The sequence below is a fragment of the Accipiter gentilis genome, unplaced genomic scaffold, assembly GCF_929443795.1.
Source record: "Accipiter gentilis unplaced genomic scaffold, bAccGen1.1, whole genome shotgun sequence".
In the NCBI taxonomy this organism is placed as follows: Eukaryota; Metazoa; Chordata; class Aves; order Accipitriformes; family Accipitridae; genus Astur; species Astur gentilis.
In genome coordinates this window covers 93,427-114,924 of record NW_026060852.1, presented here as the reverse complement: position 1 = coordinate 114,924, position 21,498 = coordinate 93,427, and the positions used below count along the sequence as shown (strand labels likewise).

At 46.2% G+C, this 21,498-nt stretch overlaps 1 protein-coding gene and 1 long non-coding RNA gene across 2 annotated transcripts; both read left to right on the top strand.

Annotated features, from left to right (window-relative positions):
- The first annotated feature begins 259 nt into the window (after window positions 1-259).
- On the top strand, window positions 260-5,022 carry LOC126036987 (fibrous sheath-interacting protein 2-like). The gene is made up of 5 exons (XM_049797196.1): window positions 260-380; window positions 748-887; window positions 1,167-1,329; window positions 2,565-3,522; window positions 5,015-5,022. The coding sequence occupies exons 1-5, from the start codon at window positions 369-371 to the stop codon at window positions 5,020-5,022; spliced, it is 1,281 nt and encodes a 426-aa protein (XP_049653153.1). The 5' UTR covers window positions 260-368.
- A 15,755-nt stretch (window positions 5,023-20,777) lies between these two features.
- On the top strand, window positions 20,778-21,282 carry LOC126036989 (uncharacterized). The gene is made up of 3 exons (XR_007505414.1): window positions 20,778-20,890; window positions 21,033-21,105; window positions 21,191-21,282. It is a non-coding gene; the product is annotated as an uncharacterized LOC126036989 (long non-coding RNA).
- The last annotated feature ends 216 nt before the right edge of the window (window positions 21,283-21,498 follow it).

Here is a 21,498-nt window from a genome sequence, read left to right as displayed (position 1 = left end):
CCCTCTGGCAATTCCCACTGCTGCTCTTCTCCGGCTGCCCCGCGCTGCCTGAGCGTCGAGGCAGCCGGTGCGAGGCCCGGTGCTGAGGCGAGGAGCACCGCTCGGCCCTGGCTGGGGGGGAGTCAGGGGCCCTGCCACTGGGGAGGGGAGCGGAGCGGAGGGGAGGGGAGGGGAGGGTGTGCAGAGGAGCATCTCCCCTCCCGCCGCTGGGGTTGGGCTGTTTTGGGGAAGGCAGCCTACGGAGCTGGCTTGAGAGTTCTCGGGGGATTTCTCCCCTCGTCTCTCCATAGGTGGTTTGCACTCTGAAGGAGTTCAATGAGTACAGGCAATATCTGACCACGCTCAAGCTGGAGGCAGAGAAAACATTCATGCGAGAGGAGGTAGGCAAAGCGGAGTGTTTGTGGGCACCGGTCAGCGGCACAGTGCCGAGGGCTGGGGCTTTACTTGCAGCATGTCGGGGAGGGGAGGCGGTCAGTGCAGAAGAGGTGAGGGCTGTGCTGCTGGGCCGGGTCTTGTGGCAGGGAAAGGAGTACCGGGCTGTGAGCTGAGCTAGCGCAGGGTGCAGGGGTGGGCATGGGCAGGACAGCCATGTGCAAGCACGCGGAGTCCCGAGGGAAGCATTTCTTTTCTGCCCTCGTCGCGTGGCTGAAGCGGATCGCTGTCCTGGGTCCGCGGGGTGCCTCAGCGTGCAGGGGCGTGAGCGCTTGTCCAGGCAACAGCAAGCCACAACCCAATGTCACCTTTCAGAAAAAGCTTCAGCAAGACCTGGCCCAATCAGAGGATGCCTCCAAACTGCCGGGAGGGACTGACGTTTCTCACCCGCAAGAGTGGCTGCCGCAGGAGCAAAGACAGAGTTTGCCAGGTGGAGAGAGGAAGAGGAGGCAGAGGTAAGAAAAGGCCAAGTAACGCTTGCTCTTCAAGGGGGCCTCTGGTCCCTGAGAGAAGTGCTGGAGCCTCCTGTTGGAGTAAACAAAGGCCAGTGGTGGAAGGAGCTGGTGCGGGCTGCAGTCACGTTGGCGCAGTCTGTGTTTGGAGCCTTGCACAGGCAGGAGGACTACTGGAGCAAAGTAACCAGGAGCAGGGTGATGGGAGTGGCCGAGCAGAAAATGGCCTGGGCAAGACGGTCAGAGGTGCTCCTTCTCAGCTGCCTTCCTTTCTTTTGACAGGCATCTGACTGTGACCAAGAAGCCGATGGAAAGACTGGAGGCTCTTGAAAAAGAGCAACGCCTCCTCCAGCAGGCCAAGTGCCAGCAGCAGCAGCAGCTGGGAAAGAGGAGGCAGCCAGGCATGCAGAGCAGCTCCGAAAAGTCCGCTCTCAAAGGAAGGCCGGTGAGTAGGAGCCGGGTGGATGCTGGGGGCTGCCTCTGCTCTGCGGCAGCACGTTGGTACCTGGTACTCGGGAGAGGACGCTGCCACACACACAGAGCTGCTCAGGGCTTGCGAAGGGTGCTTGGTCACTGAGGAGGTGGTGCCTGGCCAGTGTGCGACGTGTCCTTGTTTGAGGGTGGCTGTCGGAGACTAAGAAGCGGTTGCTTGCCTTCCTGTGTCTCAGACACGAGGCACTAGCCCTTTCTGACACAGAAGTGTGCCTGGGCGCTCTCAGTGGCCACTTCTGAGCAGGGACTCGCACATTTAGCACAAACCTGCTGCACTAGTGGCCGCACGGTCCATGGTGCTGGTTTCGCGCCTGGTTGAAAAAGTCTTGGTTTCGTCCAAAGACTTCTGCATCCAAAGATGCAGCGTCCCTGAACCTGACAGTGCCGGTGCTTGGCCATTCGTGGGTTGGTTTTCTCTTCCAGGAGGTCTTTGATGAGCTTAGCGGAGAGCCTGCTGTTGCCCAGTTCTCGTTAGCGGGGGTCCCGTTAAACATTGCCCGGCTCCATCCCTTGCAACAGCCACTTGGGAAGCATTTCTGGATAGTGTGGGGTGCTATCCATGCTGGGGTGAAGGGTTAAACTCCTTCTGCCGTGGCAGTCAGGCTGTCAAGCTGCAAAAGAGCAAATGACAATTTCCGGCTGCTGCCTGGCTCTGTGCTTGACTTGCAATTTCTTCCCCACTTTGCACGAGGCTGGCAGCCCGCGGTGGACCTTCAGGCTGCCTCCTGTCCCAAGGACATTTCCTTGGGCTGGCAGACAACAGCCAAGTGCCTCAAGAAGAAGGATCGTTTTCTTTTCTGCTCTCAGAACAGCCGTTCCTGGCATTCGGCCCTGAAAAGGGGCAAACAGGGCACCCTGATAGAGGGCAGCTGGGACCCATGGCAGAAGAGCCTGGTCCAGTACCTTCGACAGCTTTCCCTCTGCTTTTGGTTCTGAGGTCCAGGGGGGCTACAGTGCCCTTTGCTCTAAGCAAAATGGCACCTGCTTGATTCTGAGAGGTGCCCCTAACACTTGGCTCCTGGCCGCAGGAGACCAGAAACCTCCGTGTGCCAGGTGGCCTACAGAGAAACCAGAGTTTTTCCAGCTTGACTGCTAGGGACTCATCTGGGCAGGGGTCCTGTGAGGAGGAAGAGGAAAGCAAAGGGAGGTGAAGGAACCCACTCACTCATTAACTGCTCCTCCTTTTAGTCTGCAGCGTGTGCCGGAGAAGAAGCGCCTAACAGCATACAGCCTACGGTGCTGCGGGCTACGCTGGCAGAAGACCAGGAGCTTAAAGAGGTGGCTGAGACCGTGGTCCAGGAGGTGCTGGAGCGGGTGAAGGTGCTGGATCAGTCCATCCGCGTCTTAAGGAAGGCTCCCCATGAGGTCCGTGGAAGGGTGTTTGCCAGTGCCAGAAGGCCAAAGCCTTTGGACACTTCTGCGGATCGCCGGGACAAGATCAGACTGGTGGCTCAAGAGATTGTGGCGAACGTGTTGGAGAGCTTTGGGGAGCACTTGGTGCCCAGCACGTCTGAGGCAGCCGAGCCTGGGCCAGCAGGCAGGCAGAAGCTGTCAGAGCTTGTTGCGGGAAGAACCAGCCGAGCAGGCAAATCTGGAGAAGAGAGATGGAGGGAGGCGGAACTAGCATCTTCCGACAGAGCATCTTCACAGTCTTCTATCGACAAAAGGACGAAAGAGGCTGTTGAAAGTGTTAGCTCCACCTTGTCATCCTTTGTAGCTTCTCAGTTTGAACAGGACTTCCGCTGTCAGTTTTCTGAGATCCTGAAGATTCAAGGCGTGACAGAAGGACAAGGACCAGCCAGAGCATCGGAACGGCAGATCCCAGAAGCAAGCAAGAGAGCAAAGGTGCCCGTGTTGCAACCACTGCAAAAGGCTGCTGATGTCTCACGAGTGAGTCGTGAGATTGCCAAGGAGAGCATCCAAAACGCCATCTCCAGAGTTCAGCAGCTGGATGCTGAATTGATCGGGTATGCCAAAACCATTGTCCTTGAAATTCTGGAAACGGTGAGGAAGAAGTTAGAGGAAGAAAGGAAGTCCAAGCAAAAATCGGAGAAGCTTCAACCAAGGGAAGTCTTGCCATCTCTCAGCCTCCCTGCAATAGTCACGCCTTCAGAGGAAGCGGGACAACTCAAAGAGGAGAGCTCACGTACTCTCCTCCCACCTCTCCGCCGAGGCGCTGCGCAAGGTGCTCGCCGGCCAAGAGAAGGCCTTCAGGAGTCCAGGGATTCCACCTCCGGAGCCACAGCAAGGTCTTCAGTGCCTGCACTGGAAACTCTGCGTATACTCCGGCCAGGGAGCACCGCAGACACCCTTCCCTCCACGGGCCCCCAGTTTCCAAGAGAGCCCATGCCTCCAGCGGGTCCCAAGCGCCCTACCCAGGCAGGAGCACGGCACAGACCAGTGCGTTTAAAGCTTCTCCCGGAGGAGCCCGTGCAGCCCGAGTCGTTGAAGAGGGCGGTAGCTGGGAGCCTTGTGGAGGATGTCCTGAGGAGGTGTGTGGCTCCAGGGCCACAGAGCCCCCAGGCAGCTCCCCCAGGCAGAGAATAAAGAGTTTGCTCCCAAGGGCTTGCTTGTGCCTACATTTATTGATGCCAGGCCATACTGTGTCTGGGTGTTTTCCCTGCAAAGTTTTCCCTCGTCTTCCTCCCTCCTACAGCCTCGGTCAGGCCAAGACCCAGTTCTACAGGGAATCTTAAGTAGGGACGAGAAAAGGAGTCAATGTTTCTGCCTTGTTTAGAAAGCTTTGTGGCTGGGCTATTGGAGGGGCTGGTCCAGCTCTGTAAAGCTGTACTCATGCCTTCTGTGAGTCCCATAGGTGGGCGCTGTTGAAGGCTGCGCCTTGTTCTGTGCGTTTATTCTCTCGTCCCCTCACGACCTCCTGATGGGCCTTGGGGTTCCTACCCAGGCCCGTTGGTGGTCCTGTGTCGCGGTAGAGACGGACACGACAAGTAACAGATCATGCAAAATGGCTCCTTTATTGTTCTAACACACCTTTTTATCCCCTACTTCAGAGTATGTGTTAGTAGATGATTGGTTTAGTTAGTAACGGTTCTTCTTATCGCTATCTTGTTTTTGTACCGCTCTTCTCGGATCTTCCCAGACTTTCAAGGATACACTACAAGCTGCTCAAGGTCGCGCTGTTCTCGAACTGTCAGGCATTTTGTAGACCCGTTGCATCCCCCAACAGTCCTGTCTGTGTCGCAACAAGGGACTGGCCTTCAAAATGAGGCTTTGGGCCCTAAGAGAAGGGTTTGGAGCATAAAAATGAGGGTTTGGAAACTCAGGATGTGGCTTGGACCCTGAAAACGACTGGCTGGATCCTAAAAATGAGGCTTTGGAGACTGAAAATGGGAGTTCGGCAACTAAAAAAGTGGCCTTGGGCTCTAAAAAGGAGACTTTGCCAACTGCAAGGGAGCCCGTGGACCCTCAAAATGGGGGTTTGGAGCCTGAAATGGGGCTCTGGAAGCCAAACCTAAGACTTTGGGAAGGGAAAACGAGGCTTTCTGCCCTGTAAGTGTAACTTTGGAGCCTAAAAGCGTGGCTTTGTGCCTTAAAGCTGAGGGTTTAAACCCTCCAAGTGAAACTGCGGGCCCTAAAGAACAGCTATAGGTCATAAAAGGCCAAATGGTTTGGACCAGAACAATGAGGAGTTTAGCCCTCCGGATGAGGCTTTGGGCACTAAAAATGGTGGGGGAGATGCTACATGTGACCCTTTGGGCTCTGCAAAGGAGGGGAACCTATTGGTGTCGATAGGGCCCCAAGACATGAGGCTTTGGTCCCAAAGAGAGGGCTTGGGTCACTCCAGGGGAGGCCCTCAGCTGTTAAAAGAGGCCTTTGGACCCTCCAATGGAGAGTTTGGGCCCTAAGAGTGGGGCTTTGGAAATGAAACTGAGGCTTTGAACCCTGCATTAGGTTTTGTGCCTTCAAGGGATGCTTCAGTACCAAAAACGAGGGCTTTGCGCCCTAGAAATGGGTCTTTGGAAGCTCCAAATGAGGGGTTGTGCGTTAAACAAGAGATGCCTTGCACCCCAGATGAGGAGCTTGGCCTCTAAAATGAGGCTTTGGGCCCTCCAATTGAATATTTGGACCCTCAAAATGAGGCCTTGGGCTCTCCCTAGTTGCAGACTGGATCCTAAAAATGAGCCTATGGTCCCTGGAAAGGAGGCTCTCTTCCCTGAAGAGGAGGCTTTGGAAGGTAAAGAATGAGGCTTGGGGCTCTAACGGTGGGGTTTGTGCTGTAAAAGGAAGGTTTGGACCTTACAAATGGGTATTTGGGCCCCTGCAATGAGGCTTCAGGACCCTAAAAATGAAGGGGTGGATTGTGGAAACGATTCTTTGGACCCCGAAAATGAGGCATTGGGCCCTAAAACTGAGGTTCGGAGCCTCAAAATTTGAGTTTAGAAACAAGGTTGTGGAGCCTGAAATGGGGCTCTGGAGTTTATAAATAAAGCTTTGGACCATCAAAATGAGGATTTGTTCACAAAAAAGAAGGGTTGGGACGCGAAAAGGAGTATTTGGACAGTCGAAACAAGGCTTTGGGACAGAAAAATGTGTACTTGGGCCTTATAAACGAAGCTGTGTACTCTAAAAAGTGGCCTTCACTCCTAAAGCGTTCAGTCTTCTATTGGGATGCTCCCTGTGGGACAGGAGGACAATTGCTTTGAGCTGCCTCTATTTCAGGAAGGATTACCTACATTTGCCTTCCATCTGAAATACTGCTTAGTGCAACTTGTTGGGTTGTTTGTTTTTTTAAAATTGGGGAAGTGTGTGTGAACAGCTGAGTGCTAGTATACAGTGAATTACCTTCCCCTGCTGAGAGTAAATGGGTTTAGGAATAAAAATACCCGTTTTGTATTACAAAAATTGGTTCCCTTGAAGATGCAAGTGCTAACTGATGGACTCCTGGCTGACAAAATCTCTTCCCAGCTTGCTTAAACATTAAACAGCCTTCACAGTGGCGTTCAGATGATCTCGTGTGATTTCTTGCAATTAATCATGGTTGACTGAAGCGTACCACTAAAGCATAGTAATGTGTTTTGGTTGTTAAAAAGTAGGAGGAGAAGTTCATGGAGACATCTTCTGTGTCGGGTTTCAATGAGTTCAAGCTATTGTTGTGTCCGGTTGAGAGTTTCTGATGTTATTTTTCCCTCTTTCGGAGGGAGGTGAACATGCCCATCTCGCCCTCCAGGAGCAAGGATGCCATGTCCGAGTTCAAGCCCATGCCACCCTCAAAGCTTGCGTCCTGGAGTTGAGCGTGGAGGGGCATCACCCCACGAAGGTTTGGTGTGTTGTAGCAGTCGGTGCTGTGAGGTCTGGTGGGTGGGTGGCAGTGGGGTGGAAGCAGCTGTTGGGGGTTCCGTCATTTGCATAGCCCAGCCCCCCCCGCATGCTTCAGAATGTTGGGGTCCCTGTGGCAGTTTTTGAATGGTCCCTCCCAGTTGGGTCAACGGACCCAGCGCAGCCAGAAGATCCCGTTGGAGCTCCTCTCTCTGGCATAAATCCCTCGGCGTTTGGGCTTGAGAATAGGTAAAGTTGGAATCTGCAGATCTCCTTAGGTGACCTTCAGGAGCTGTGGGCTGTGGGTGGGGACTGGCTCTCTGTCTCTGGTCCAGCGACTGGTGTCATTGCTCATAGGAAGAGCTTTACCAGGCGACTCTGCCGTTTCCCTTCTTCTGGGGGTTACGGGAGCCGTTTTGGAGGTGAGGGAGATGTGAATTCCCGGTCTTGAGCCAACCTGGATGGAGCAGAGGTGGACTGTGATTTGTCTGACCTCAACAGTGTATCTGTAACGCAGTTGCAATCGTCTCTGCCTGCACAACTGGCATGAGGTCCTGTTTTATTTTAAAGGAGATGTAGTGAATAAAATCAGTGAATCTAATGGGCGGTCTTTCTGACCAAATATATAAATGTTTATTTAGGATAAGATAAACGGTCCCTTGAAGCACTGGTTACACGGACTTAACTCTGTGTTGCCTAAAAATGGGACCAAGTTTGGCTCGGCCGTGGGCGTCTACATTAGAGACATCCACGTTTAGTCAGATGAATCACACCCCAGTCTCCTGTGTTCCTCATCAGGTCTCTGGCAACTCTGCTGTTAGCCCTTACTGAAGCCAAGTACAGTCTCTCATTGATTGATAGATTGATTTTAACAGAAAGGAAAGTCAGTCTTAGACATTTGGTTGCGGAAGAAAGTTTGTGTTTGAAGATCGTGCTTGGATCTTTGAGTAGGTCTAATTAGATGCCTTTTCCTCTTTGCTTCATCCCTGATAAGCTTAGGCACTCTCTGTTTGTCCTGTTTCGGAGGACCACTGCCCAAGGCGCGTAGCATTGCACAGGGAGATGCTGCATCTCATTTTGCACTGTGAGTCTTGTTAAGTCATCAGGAATGAAGTACTTTTAGGAGATAAGCTAACTAAATTGCACTCAAGTGAAAAAAGTGCTCTATAACTCCCGAGAAATAATACTGGATTATAATGAAAATAGAAGTATTTTGAGCAAAAGATGCTTAAAAAGTTAGGTAAAAATGAAGAGCACGGTGCAATTTTTTTAGTTTGGGTTTTTATACATTTTTGATTTAAAGTTTGAATGTAAACAAATCTGGTTGAATTGATGTGGAAAAGATGTTCAAATTGACAAGTATTTCTTTCAAACAAGAATAAGCAAAGTAGCAGCTAGAGAGAGTGTTTTGGCTTTAAAGTGTTTTGTAATTGTGAACCCAAATCTCCAGGCTGCTGGGCAGGGTGAGACCTGTGCCAGCCAATTCATCTTTTAGCTCCAAGTGCCTTTTGATAGAGATGCAGGTCTCCTGGGGATTGTGGGGACGTGCTCCTGCATCTGGAAAAGATGGCTGAGTTCCTGGTGTAAGAAGGGCACTGGGGTTTAGAGGTCAGAGCTGAGGCAGGTATGGAAGATGGCAATAGCTGTGATCATTAGTGCAAAAAAATTATTTTTGTATATTCAAGCAGGTTTTTTTCTCTCCTCTGCTAATCCAGTGTGGAATATGAGCCAATAAAGAGAAACCGACGCTGTACACGCTGGACACACTTAAGTATTTGTTTTAAAATAGGTGTGAGGTCAAGCTAGAACGTGCTTTGCAATTGGTGTATTTACTGCAGCAAATTTTCTGCTCTTCCTGGCCGTCTTCTGTGGTTTTCAGCCTGCTTCACCTCCACAGAAAGAGATACCGTGCGTATGAAAGAGCCCGTTATGCGTCTTCCCTTAGGAGATATTTTTTTGTGCTCTGCTCTTGAGTTACGATCTGAATTATTTATGCCAACATTTCAAATAGCTTTTGGATTCCCTGGTTAAAGTATTCTGAACCTACCCCAGCTACATGTTACAATGCACAAGTCCCACGAACCATCAGTTTTTATTTCATGTCATTTGTCATGAAGTAACACACATTGCAGCCAGAATGCTGTGTTGCTGTTCCATGGGTTTTTTTACAGTAGTTTTCCAGCTGTATTCCTCGTCCCCATGATAAAGAGTGTTGCCAGTATTTCTTTTTATCTTAGAATACACATGGTAAGGATGGTTGCTGGATGTCTCATCCTTTTTAAGGCTGTGAAGGCATGCTCTGACAAGGCCTTTTCCCAGACCCAGGTATTCAGGGATGCAAGGTGTGCCTATCCCCATCAGCTCTGTGAAGGATCTAAGAGAGATTGTGCGCCTGAAGGTTGAATGATGCTTCTGTGTTAGAAGCTGAATTTCCACAAGCAAAAAAACAGCTTCCCCGACTCTTTAAGCTGTGTGTCCTTTTAATGCTGCAAAAATGTAAATAATGATCCTTGCGTACATCTTTCTCAATTAAATGTACAGTGGATGTCTTCTCGTTCAGCTAGTCTGGAGCTTAAAAAGCAGCTTAAAAATACTGGACAGGGTAATTTTTGGTGGACATGGCCAGAGCCTGCTTGGAAGAAAATTGGATTGGTTACACCAGTCTTTATGTGAGGCCCAAAGAGAGCCTAAGGTTTTGAGTGCCCTAGAATGCTCTTTTCAAGTAGGTTAACAGGCACATATACACCCTGTAATGACGTAAGGACTCCCCAGAACATCTTCAGGGCAGCTATATTTTATGCAAGCCCCTGTTTTCATGCAACCTCAGCTAGCGTTGTGCTGCTCTTTGCAGGGTCGGGTGAGCGGTGTTGTCTTTGGCTGTGTGGGCTTAAATGTGTTTCTAATGTGCGTGTCAAATAATTGCCTGTTAAACAGAGTGCCAGTGTGGCTGAAGCCAGTGCTTCCGAAGAAGGTGAAATAAAAGCTTTGAAGATAGGGTCCTGCTGCGAATACGATCCAGTCAAGTAAGTGTTGATTGTGTCCCATCTGATCTTTGCAGATCGTGGAAAAATTGCAGAGATGTTTGTTTTAACGAGAGAGACACATGCCTACCTCTTTGGTTTTCTCCCCCAAACCATTTAGTTACCTGAAGAAACCCTTGGGTCCGCTCCGCCTTCATCTACTTGCTTTCACTGCGGAAAACGTGGCCACTACATAAAGAACTGCCCGACAAATGGGGTAAGATTGTGGGGGACTTGTGGTGTTACTTAGTTTTTAATTGTTTTGCCTTGGCAGTTACGTAACAAATACATGAATCCTCATATTAAGAATTGTTTCTGTTGGGGTGAAATGCAGAGGTTGTATGGCAATGTTGCAAAGGCCTTCAAAATTCCAGGGGAAGCTGGAATTAGAAGTGTGAAATTTTCTTTTTCCTAGGTCGTAGACATTCAATATATCCATAGGTCTTTCTGGGTGAACACTCGTGCATGTTTTTATATCTTTCAGTATTAGTGGAAATGTTTCTGTTTTCCACTCTTCTTAATGGCAGTTCACAGTTTTTATTATTTTGTACAAAACCAAGACATTTCTCTCTGCCCCATCTATTGAATATTTGCGTGTTTTAATTGCACTAAGTCCCTGGTTGAGTATTGATGCCATTTAACCGTAGTCACTGAAAGCTCATTTTGCTTCTGTTTTATGTTTCAAAGGCTTCTTGCCAAGTCTAACAGATGGCTGTTGGACTGAGATTTCCTCCCCCTCTGACTTTTCTGAAATCCCATGTGTGAAACAGGCTGAAGTTTTCCTGTTGCTATACAGTGAGAAAATACTGCCGTGTGCTGACAGGAGTGGCTCTTTTAAAATGACCGTGGTAGCACTTCTGGTTTTCCGTCCTGGATCTCCTTTTGTAGAAGCTGTAACATCGACTTCTTGCTTTTATAAAATGTAATTGCTCGGAGACTAACGTTATGCTGAGCCTGCAATTTACATGTATCCTCTGGCAAAGGAGAGGTGGGATTCATTTCACCTGCTTTCTAGCTGTGAAAAGGTTAATTTTCTAGTCTGAGCTTCTTTCTTAGTTGCTCCAATGAATGGGAGAGTTCTGCAGAAGGAAGATTGTTCCTCCCTCCCTCTTCTAGTGTTGTGGCTATAGAAAAGTAGTTTAAACTAAGCGCCTACCTTTTAGGAGGCTCATGTGGAGCGAGAAGAATTCCATCTCTTCTCTTGCTTTGAGAAAATGCAAAGCTTGGAAAAGTTTTCCTCTACCCATCTTTAACTCGTTTCTTTTTCCTTCCCCACCCCTCCTCCAGGGAAGCTTATGCTAGAGGAAGGATGGAGAAGCCTCCCTTTTTACCAGAGGAGCCGTCTTCTTCTTCCTCCTCCTCCTCCTCCTCCTCCTCTTCCTCCACCTCAGATGCTCCTGTTCCAGATGAGTTGTCATGTCTCATCTGTCAGGACATAATGACTGATGCAGCTGTTATTCCCTGCTGTGGCAACAGTTATTGTGACAAATGTAAGTGTTACGCCCGTGTTTGTTAATTCTAAACATCACATCTGATTTTCTGAAAGCAGAAAGAGGAGGGAACAAAATTACTTTGCTACCAGTTCTATTTTATGCTGAAGTATACCCTGGACAGGAAAGGGCTCTTCTGGTATCAAGGGCGAAAAAAGCCAGGAAGCCTTTTCCCCTTTTTAGGTATCTAGTTAAGTCTTCTTTACAAGCGGAAGGACGAGTATGAGGAGAGTGTCTAATTGTGCAGGGGATTACAGTATTAGACACTGAATGCTTTTAGTTGGTCCACAGCCCTTTGTCTCATACAAAATTATATAGCCGACTCTGGTGACTTACAGTGGTCTGCAACAAACGGATAGTTAGGCATTTAATCCACATTCTTCTCCACGGGAGAGTTGGTTAAAACCTTCAGAACTCGAACCTCCTAATGGTTTTTTGAACCTATTAATGAGGTTTTTTTGACACATGTTTTGTTCATTAACCTTGAGGTTGGGGACTTCTCGCTGTACTAGATAGTGGGGCAAAAGACTAGCTGCAACATCAAGACACAGCCTATGCTACATCTGCAGATGTTCCAATGGTGAAATACAAAACTGTATAGTTATTTGCTGCATACTAGAAATTTTTTACACTACTGAACATTTATAGCTTCATGCTCTCAGTTCAAGACTATATTCACCTATTAATCATAGACATGTCTTTATGATTGGTGAGAACCCCCAAAACTTCCTTAGTTTGGCTAAATACTGTTTTGATTATTCTAATTCTATGCAGGTATTAGAACAGCATTACTGGAATCGGAGGAACATATATGCCCAACGTGTCAGGAGACAGATGTTTCACCTGATGCTTTAATTCCCAACAAGTGCATATGCCAGGTAACATGATGACTTTTACATAAAGTGCTTGTAAGAAAAGGCTCTTTGTAAAAAGCAGAAAGGGAAGAAAATATTAATTTACATCTCCTTAAGCAAGGCGTAATTGAATAAGGCTAAATTGACTTTTCAAATGCACTGTTTGCTGCTGTCACAGAAGCTTACGACTCTTTAGAGATGATCTGGCAAATTCGGGTCCCGCTCTTACTGAACACGATTGCCTCGCTTTCACATTTGGCGTTAACGCTGAAGTACTTGAAATACAGGTCCTCTGAGCTACCAGTCATTAGTATCAGTGTTCAATGTGACGTGTTCATACATCTGTATGTTGGTTTCTTTGAGGATTGATGGCATTTACAGGAATACACGAGTAATTTTCCTCTGTGAAGGCTTCTGTTCGTATATCTGCTGAAGTTTCATCGTAGCTTCTTGTAAATGCTTTTCTGCCTCTAGGCTGTGAACAACTTCAAAAATGGAACTAGCTACACAAAAAAGCTCCATCAGCAGCAACAGCAGCAGCAGCAGCAGCCGCCACCGCCTCCACCAGCACCCAAGACTGTTAGACCTCCCGCTGTTCTGGTGAGTGCCGCTGAACCATCTACATCTTCCTCTCTGTCAGTCAGCAGTTTGTTGGAAGAGAAGGTAAGCTTTATTTCAACATATGCAGTGATTCTTATATTGTAGTAGAGCTTCTTTTCCAACTGTCTGCGTTTATTCACAAGGGCTGTCGGCTTCCTGTGCGAAGACAAGCAGCATTAGCAAGTCGTCTGGGCCCCCAAGGACAGTCAATACCCACCACTGGTAAGGAACTGTAACTTTAGAATTCCTTTCAAAACATTATCTTCAGATAAACTGCATGGGATTTTTTGCTTTTTCCTCTCTCCACTCCAAAAGGTCATCCGGGGAGAGGCAGTACAATTGGCTCAGCAGGTGGCAGACCAGGCTGGGAACTGTAAGTATTATATAGAAATTCAATGTATTACTACTTGTAAGCTGTTAAACGAGGCCGTAGCACTTGACTTCTGCAACGGCTGATTCATAGTGAAGTACGTATGCACAGATAGTTGTGGAGAATACGAGTGGTCGTTAATTTTTCAATGGCCTAATTTGAACTGGCTTTAACAAAGGGGATCTGTGCTTGCAGTGAAATTATTTAAAATAAACCTCCAGTACCTGATTGAGAAGAGGACTCTGACAAAGGAAGTCTTTTTGAGGAAACCAGAATTACCTATCAAAATTAAATACAGTTAAAGGATCAAGTGGAAAGGCACCCTTTTGGTTCCTGGCTGAACAGGACTGTAGAAATTGATTTCCCAGTAGGAGTCAGCCTCCACATTCTTTTTTTCTAACAACTTAGTTGATGCTGATTGAGCAAATTCTTGGAAAAATCAACACTGCTCTGTTATGACCATTTTGAATGTCTTCAATGTAGTCAGCCCAAATAGCCAAGCTGCTTTCTCTCAGTTGGCGAGAGAGGAGTCTGTTTTATCTGTGACTGCAGGGTCAGGTCAGTCCTTCCTTTTAGTATATATGTGTTCTAGATAGGTAGATTGTAAGGGTGCCCTGTGTTTATAAAATCTTAAGATAAATCAAAACAAACCCCAGGATCCATCCCACAGATTGTCTAAAATCTCCAATCGAGTAAGCAGGAGAATAACAAGTCGGGGACAAGAGCAGGCCAAATACATCATGGTGAGGCAACGACGTAGGAAGTGTACGTGGAAGAAGATGAAAGAAGTTTGGGAGAAGATGAGTTACTATCTGTGCAGTACTTTGCAGATCAGAAGTGTGAAGAAGTGTGGGCACATGCGAGATGGGAGTCTCTTTTAAGCCTGGGCAGCCTCCATCCACAGTCGCAAAGCTGAGTCTGAGGAGAGCAGACTGAGGGAAGTGTTGGGGGTGAGGATGTGGAAGGCAAGTAGGAGGGTCAAGAAATGAGTGTAGTCTCAAATGAACAGAGAGCAGGGAGAAAAAGGCTTCAGTTGAGAACAAGAAGTGCTTGCCACCACACTCCCGCTTCATTGGCTTTCCTTCTGTATTTGTTATGAAAATGGTATCATAAGAAGGAAAATACTCATTAGGAATATTTTGACTTATGAAGTGGAAGTTGACATACCCGTAAAGAAGACAAGGCAAATTAGGTCAGGGCCTAGTTACACTTGAAAGTAAACAGCCATTCTGACTGGGGAGAGTAGTTCATAGGACTACAGTCCTAATACCACCCCCCCACCCCCACCAGCTTTTTGGAAAACGCCTAGAAAAAAAAGTTTGAAAAATGAGCTCATAGAGAAGGGGGGTGGGGGAGCCCACTAGGTGACTAAAAGCTACGTCTGTAGTTGGACAAAGCTACTCTGCGAGAGAGAAATCCATCTTCCCTCAGTGGCAGAGTAAAGGCAACAATTAGAAATCAGGAGTTGTAATAAGCTATCTTTTTAAAATCAAGTGTTGAGGCTTTCCTTTGAGCATTTCCTCATCCCATTCCAGCCAAAGTGGGTCAGATACCTTAATTAGTTCTAAGCGTCTCTTGACTAACGCAGCTAAGATTTGAAGCTGTCCATTTGTGAAGTAGGAAAATAGCCGGTTTGAATAATGCCATCATTAATCCCTGTAGCCTTAGGGTCTGGATATGGACTCTTTGACAAGCATGATGAGTTGTAGAGACCTTTTTAATGGGTGTCCCCCTTTTGCTACTAGTGTTTCTGTAGAGACCCTTGATCCATTAAGTACAGTTCTTACCTCCGGTGCCCCTCCTTTCTCTCTCCTGGTTTCAGCTGGTAATGCTCTGCCTGACTGGGCAGTGAGCTAGCGAAAGCAGATTTGAGCACCTTCTACAAGCAGAGCTTAACTTGTGCTGCTCTGCGTGCTGATGTACATCTCATGGATTTAGATTAAACCAGATGTATGTAGAGCTAAGCCTCTGAGCTATAAAAGTGGAACGCTGTGTTAAGAGCACAAGGCTCTGCTAGCAACATTAGCTGCAGATTGGTTGATGTTTTCCTTCATCCTCTTCCATAGACAAAACCAAGGTAATGCTGCATTTACTGCAACAACTCTGTTTAACAGACCACTTTGTCCCTGCTCTGCAATCAACTCTAATGTCCTTTCAGAATCAGTAGAAGCACAGCCAATACATTGAACTAAAAGAAGCCAGTGTTAAATTGTCTTGTTTAAGGTGATCGGAAAGCTGATGGGAATAACCTTAAGTCAAAAGTGCTGTGAAACTGAAATGGGTCCAAAAAAACTTGTGCTGTACATAGTGTCACCCTTAGTGGATTTCAAACCTTTTCATTTCCTGGCGATCAGTTCCAACTGTCTAGCGCAATGCAAATAAGCTGTCTTCAGATAGTAGCAACTTGGATCTTTTCTTATATCCACAAGTGTTTTTTAAAGAAGTTGCTTCTAAGTTAGGTCAAGTTATCTAAAAACCATAAGCAGGATCTTTCTTCCCTCATTTATATTAATGCTGGGCAAAAGGGCAGAAGCTGATTTGGAAACCTGTAAGTGGAAGGGTGTTTTGCAGTAAGGTGGTGGTTGTTGTTTTGTTGGGTTTTGTTTTTCTCTTTTGTGGAGTCTTCGGTATTTTATTTTCTCCCCCAGTACTCCTAGGCTGCAGAACCAGCCTCCAAGGCACTATGGAATGACTTCTGCAATTAGCTTGGCTCCTCCTACGGATAGAGATTCCATTCATACTCAGAAGCTGCTTGAAGCGATGAAAGCATTGGGGGTATTTGAAGAGGAGGAAGAACTGAATCACAGGTATAACAAGACTGTAAAATTTGTTAATGTCCTGGGGTTTTTTTAGGGCAAACTTAACATGAGTTTTCTTTACAGGCTGGTCGTTCTTGGCAGACTGAATAACTTGGTCAAAGAATGGATTTCAGAACTTGGTGAGAGCCAGGTAAGGTTTTTTGATAGGTTCTTATCAAAACAGCTGAAGCCTTTTTGTTTCTTTCAAAGGCGATACTACTAGGATTTATGCTAAAGTTCAACGTTTAACTTCCTTCTTAAGTATCAAGGAGATCTGTAGTAAAAGCCATTGAAATAATGTATAAAAGATCCTTTAGACGAAGACCTTCAAGTCCTTGGGGCACTGAATAAGTTTGCGAAGTGGCTCTGTCAGTTGACTTGTAGCGGTTAACAAAGCTGAAACAAGACATTGTGGGGGGAGACAGATGGTAACAGGGCAGTAAACTTGCCCCAGACAGCCTACAGCACTCAATCTAGTTTGAAATTATTACTCTAGACTTGCCTTTGGTATGGCTCTTAGATGGTGTTCATTTATGTGGGTCTGCTGCAGGGAAGACTGATAATAGGTCTTTGTTTAAACTGATGAAGCGACTGCTACAGTACTCACCTTTTTTGTTGTTGTTGTTGTTTGTGAGTTGCCAGCACTCCCTTCAGAAAAACAGAATCAGTCTATTAGACTAACAGCTCAGTATGGGAGGGAGAAGACATTGTTTATGGAGGCTGCTGTAGTCTTTCTAAGTAACTTCTATGCTAGTTAAACTTGCACGTAGGTCAACGTGTATCTTCTGTTCTCCAGAAAACTCTTTCTCTTCTACCCACAGAATCTTCCCCCTTCAGTAGTAGCAAATGTTGGTGGCAAAATATTTACGTTTGGTTCTTACAGGCTTGGAGTACACACTAAAGGTAAACTTTTGGTGTCTGGTCATAGTTGTAATGTTTGAAAGTGTCTTCCAACAGTAACAGAACAAATGGCATCTCTTTGCAGGTGCTGACATAGACGTGGCTTGTGTTGCTCCTAGACATGTAGAAAGATCGGATTTCTTTCAGTCGTTCTTTGAAAAACTGAAACGTCAGGAGGAAATAAAAAACCTAAGAGTAAGCAAGCTCTCTCCTTGATAGATTGTGCAACTCCGACAATAAGAATATTCCTGTTAAAGACTCCTATTGGTAGTGATTGTCTTACAAACCAAAATGAAAAAGGGCCTTGTTTCTGAGCCCCTTCTAAAATGCTGTCTACGCAGCATGAAAGCGTGGAAGTCAAGCTTTTGGTTCCCTTCCCCAGTGACTGTATGTCCGATCCGAATCTCTGTGGTTCACTTCTCCCCTACCCATGGTTTGGGAATGAGTGGGCTATAGTATCAAAAAGCAAGGTTGTGCCTAGGAGCCTTGCGTTCATCCTAGCTGTAGTAAGGGGCTTGGCAAGAAAGTAACTGCATGCAGGTAGAGGAAGGGGCAGCCTGAGAGCTAAGGGAGTTGAATGTGATGTGGAAAGGTTTCTGTCAGTACCTTTGCCATGGTGTTCCTTGGGTGTACTTTAGGACCTCGAATTCATTCTTCTCTGGTCCTGTTCTTCTCTGGCTACTCAGCCCGAGACTTTGTAGAAGAGATGCACAGTCAGCTTTGCATAAAGTCAATAGGAGCTGTGCTGTGAATGTACAAAACTGCCTTGTAAAATGACCCTCCGGTGCATATGCTGTGTACTTTGCATATAGAACCGAACTCCTGAGAAGTGTTTCTCTCAGGCTGGTCTTCCTTGTGCAGACATTTTGAAAGGCTTCACGTGCATAGCTAATGAGCCTTTGTTTAGGTGACCGAAGACAGGGTCAGTGGGCTGTGGCACAGTTCTGACGAGTGGGCTACAAAATTGAAAACTGTCCCATAAGGTAGCTGATAGCATCTCAGGCATGGTAGAAAATAAAAATACAGGAGGCTAGTGCGCGCTGCAAACGCGGACAGAATGTTCTCGATTTCTCTGGATGTTAACCAGGAGTAAGATAGCTACAGAAATCTCTTGCTTTTCTTCCTCACCACCAAGGTAAGTACCTTACAACCTCTGATACTGCTGGCTCATTGTGCACTGTTTGTTCATTACAATACGTGATCAGCCTCCGGATCTCTTGGCTAAATAACTTGTTAAAGCTAGTATTATACCGTCTTAGTGCTATACCGCTTGCAGCTTATGAACAATTCTTCTGGTTTGGAAGCAACTCAGTCTTTATACTGAGTAGTTAGCAGTGTAAATTCTGCATTTGATCGTAGTTCAGGAGAAACATTAAAGTAGCAAACCATGTTTTCTTACACAGTTATCCTCTCCTTTCCAGGCAGTTGAAGATGCATATGTACCAGTTGTCAAGTTTGAGTTTGATGGCGTTGAGGTAAGCATTTTTTGGGTTTTTTTTAAGTGAGTAAATTTTTTCTTGCTTTGGAATAGGATAACTTTTCCAGGGAGCTGTGACTGTGCTATTTTGGACCGCAAAGTATCCCAGGAGAAGACATTGCAGTAGAATGGGAGCTTATAGGAAAATAAGCCCCTAGGGAGCCTAGCAGGCATGGGAGCATCAGGGACATCTTTTTCTAGGCCTGTGCTGTAGACCAGGGTAGCCTGCTTGAATAGCATTTATCCCTAGGATCATGCAGAGTGGGAGCAGAGGCGGTGTCCTTGCTCAGTCTTCTTAGCTCTGCCAAGCTAGGTATCTACAGAGGGATGTGTACAGTGTAATTCACTGTACGAATCGTGTGAGCAGACTAAATGTTTTGCTGCACATCCAAAATGAAGTGGTCATGGGACAAACAATCTGGAAAATGGAAAGTGAAAGTACTCATTTGACTCCCGCCTGGGTCTGTCAGCTGCAGGAATCCAGCTATCTTGAATACATCCTATACAATGAATCAAGACCTGCCTGCTGTAGTCCCTAAGCAAGTTACTGCTTGGTATCACTATCACAAAGAGATTTATTCAGTGACCTTTTTGTGGCCTTCATCTGGTACAGACTTTCACAGGATAATCTTCTTGCCTCAGACTGTACTAAAAAGCAGATACTTCAGGATCAAAAGGGCTTACTGCATAAAGGAAATGCTCTCTCCTTTGCTGAAGTATAGTTGAGGTGACTGAACTTAAGTCTTAATTCTGTGAATAATTTTAAGTTCCCTTTTAATTGAAACTCTAAGTCTAGAGTAATCTTTTCCAACTTAAAATGCCCTCTTCCTTTCCCTAGCTTAAAAAGAAAGGGGTGATGCAGTGAAGGCTTTGTAAATAAAATTGGGAACTTCTAGAAATTGTATTGAATCTTCTGGCAAATGAATCTCTTGGGAGATGTATCTATAGTCACATAATTCTAAATACAGATGTTAACCACTCTTTTTAGACTTGAGTAACTGTCCCCCACCAGTGTGCTCTTTGCAAACTGCGGGGCATTCTAACGGTTGGCACTTTTTCCCTCTTAAGATTGATCTCGTGTTTGCAAGACTGTCTGTGCCAATTGTTGCTGATAATCTTGATCTCAGAGACAACTCGTGTCTCAGAAGCCTGGATATAAGATGTATACGGAGCTTAAATGGTAAGCATATTTGCACATCTTTAACAAGAAAATGTTACTAAAGTTGGTATGGAATGCACGTTACACACCCCAAGTTTCTGTACAGGATGCAGAAACTGATCCCCTGTATACTTGAGATCTGAGGAGGTGGCGAGTGGGCTTAAATTCAGCTGTTTCAAGTTGTGTGTTTAGATAGACCTGTGTTTCATGTTTCTTCGATTGGGGGGGGTGTGGTGTTCCAGTTTGCTACAGAAACTGCTTCAGGTGAATAGGTAGAGCACTTGATAGAGAAGATTGTGTGGTAGTTCATTAAAAAAAAAAGGATATTTAAAATACCTGAAGCCGAAGTTGCTCACTGTTTAACACTGACTGGTTTAATTGTTCCTGGCTGTCGAAAGAAACCTAGCTTTCGGAATCCTGTCGAAGGGCCTTATTGACAATTGTTGGCTGTAGTCTAAAGTATGAAAAAGCTGTTGAGGGTACCAGTTACCTGAGGTGATACGGAATGTGTAACCTCTAATTTGTTATGTTATGTGCCTGTAAGGTTATGTGTAACCTCTGATTTTTAAGGTAATACAAAGCAAGTAATGCAAACTTGTTTTCATAGACTTGCAGGAGAAACTGTAAGCTATTGATCCAGTACAGCACAGAACTGACTCGTACCTGTTACCAGGAAGTGCTGTACTTCAACTGTTTTTTCTTACAGGCTGCAGAGTTACTGACGAAATCCTGCACCTAGTGCCAAATAAAGAGAACTTCCGGCTCACGCTCCGTGCAATTAAACTATGGGCAAAACGTGAGTAATGTGATTGTTTGTGATCTTTAAACTTTCCAGAGGCACCTCGTGCTGAAAAAACAATGGCACTAGAAGTCCTTCATCTTTGGATAGCTGTTTAAATATCAGGTTTTAGTTCAAAACCTGTGTTTTAGTTTAGATTCAAGGACTGTCTGTGGGGTAGATTCTGTGTGTTTTTTTAATGGGGGTGGAGCGGGGAGATGAGGGGAGTGCCTACAAGACAAGGTGCTGCATTGCTTACCAGGAACCTGACTAGAAAGGATAAAAAATGCCCAGTGAAGTATAAAAGCTTGATAGATAAGGAATAAGAAAATAGCGTTTGCGCATGTGACTAGAGCAAGTGCTAGAAGAATGGCAGAACCTTCTTCTCAAGGGAAGTTGGAGCGAAGCAGTAGCTGTAGCAGTGCAGGCAAATTTCAGAGTAGCGGTATTTTGGGAAGTGGTGTGGTAACGATTCTTTTTCGCATCGCTGTAAGGACCAACAGTTTTGGCCTCGTTGCACTGCAAAAATAACTGACTTGGAGGCTGAAGGGTGATAGGTATTCTATAGATTGTGAAGGTGGTGCTGTAAATTTGAAGGACTATACTTGGGCTTGGGAAGACTACAGGGCAACGACAATGTCTGCATTGTAGGACGTGGCATTTACTCCAACGTGCTGGGATTTCTTGGTGGGGTTTCCTGTGCTGTGCTAGTAGCGAGAACGTGTCAACTCTATCCAAACGCTTTGGCTTCTACTCTGGTGAACAAGTTCTTCTTGGTTTTTTTCAGAATGGTAAGAGCTATTGATGACTATTTTGATTTGCGTAAAGCAGTAACACTTTCTGAGGTGGTTCTTTATATAAGATTTAGACCAACACCATTCAGTCCTACCCTGAATTACATGGCAGAGTCAGTGCCTGGCTTTTCTTGTTTAGGGAGTGGCCAAGACCTGTATTGCTGAAACAACAGGAAGAGAGCAATCTTAACTTAGCAGTATGGGACCCCAGGGTATGTAGACATGGAATTTGGAAGCCTTGAACCTTTCTTCTAAGCTAAGCTGCTGGTGCTGAGCACAATTGTTTTAACATCACAGGTGAACCCATCAGACCGATACCACGTAATGCCTATCATCACCCCAGCCTATCCGCAGCAGAACTCTACATACAACGTATCTACATCAACGCGAGCGGTAATGGTGGAGGAGTTCAGACATGGTAAAGTTCTTTCCATGCTTATTAACTGCTTAAAAGGTGTCATTCTTGCAATATGAAACCACATTACCTGACTTGGTTATATTCCGTGCGGTGTTGTGCCCTTTTAGGCAGAAGAGTTCTCTGGGAAGTCTACCTGTTGCAGGCAACAAGGGAGCAGTTTTACAATGAACTGTTGTAGTAGGCGTGT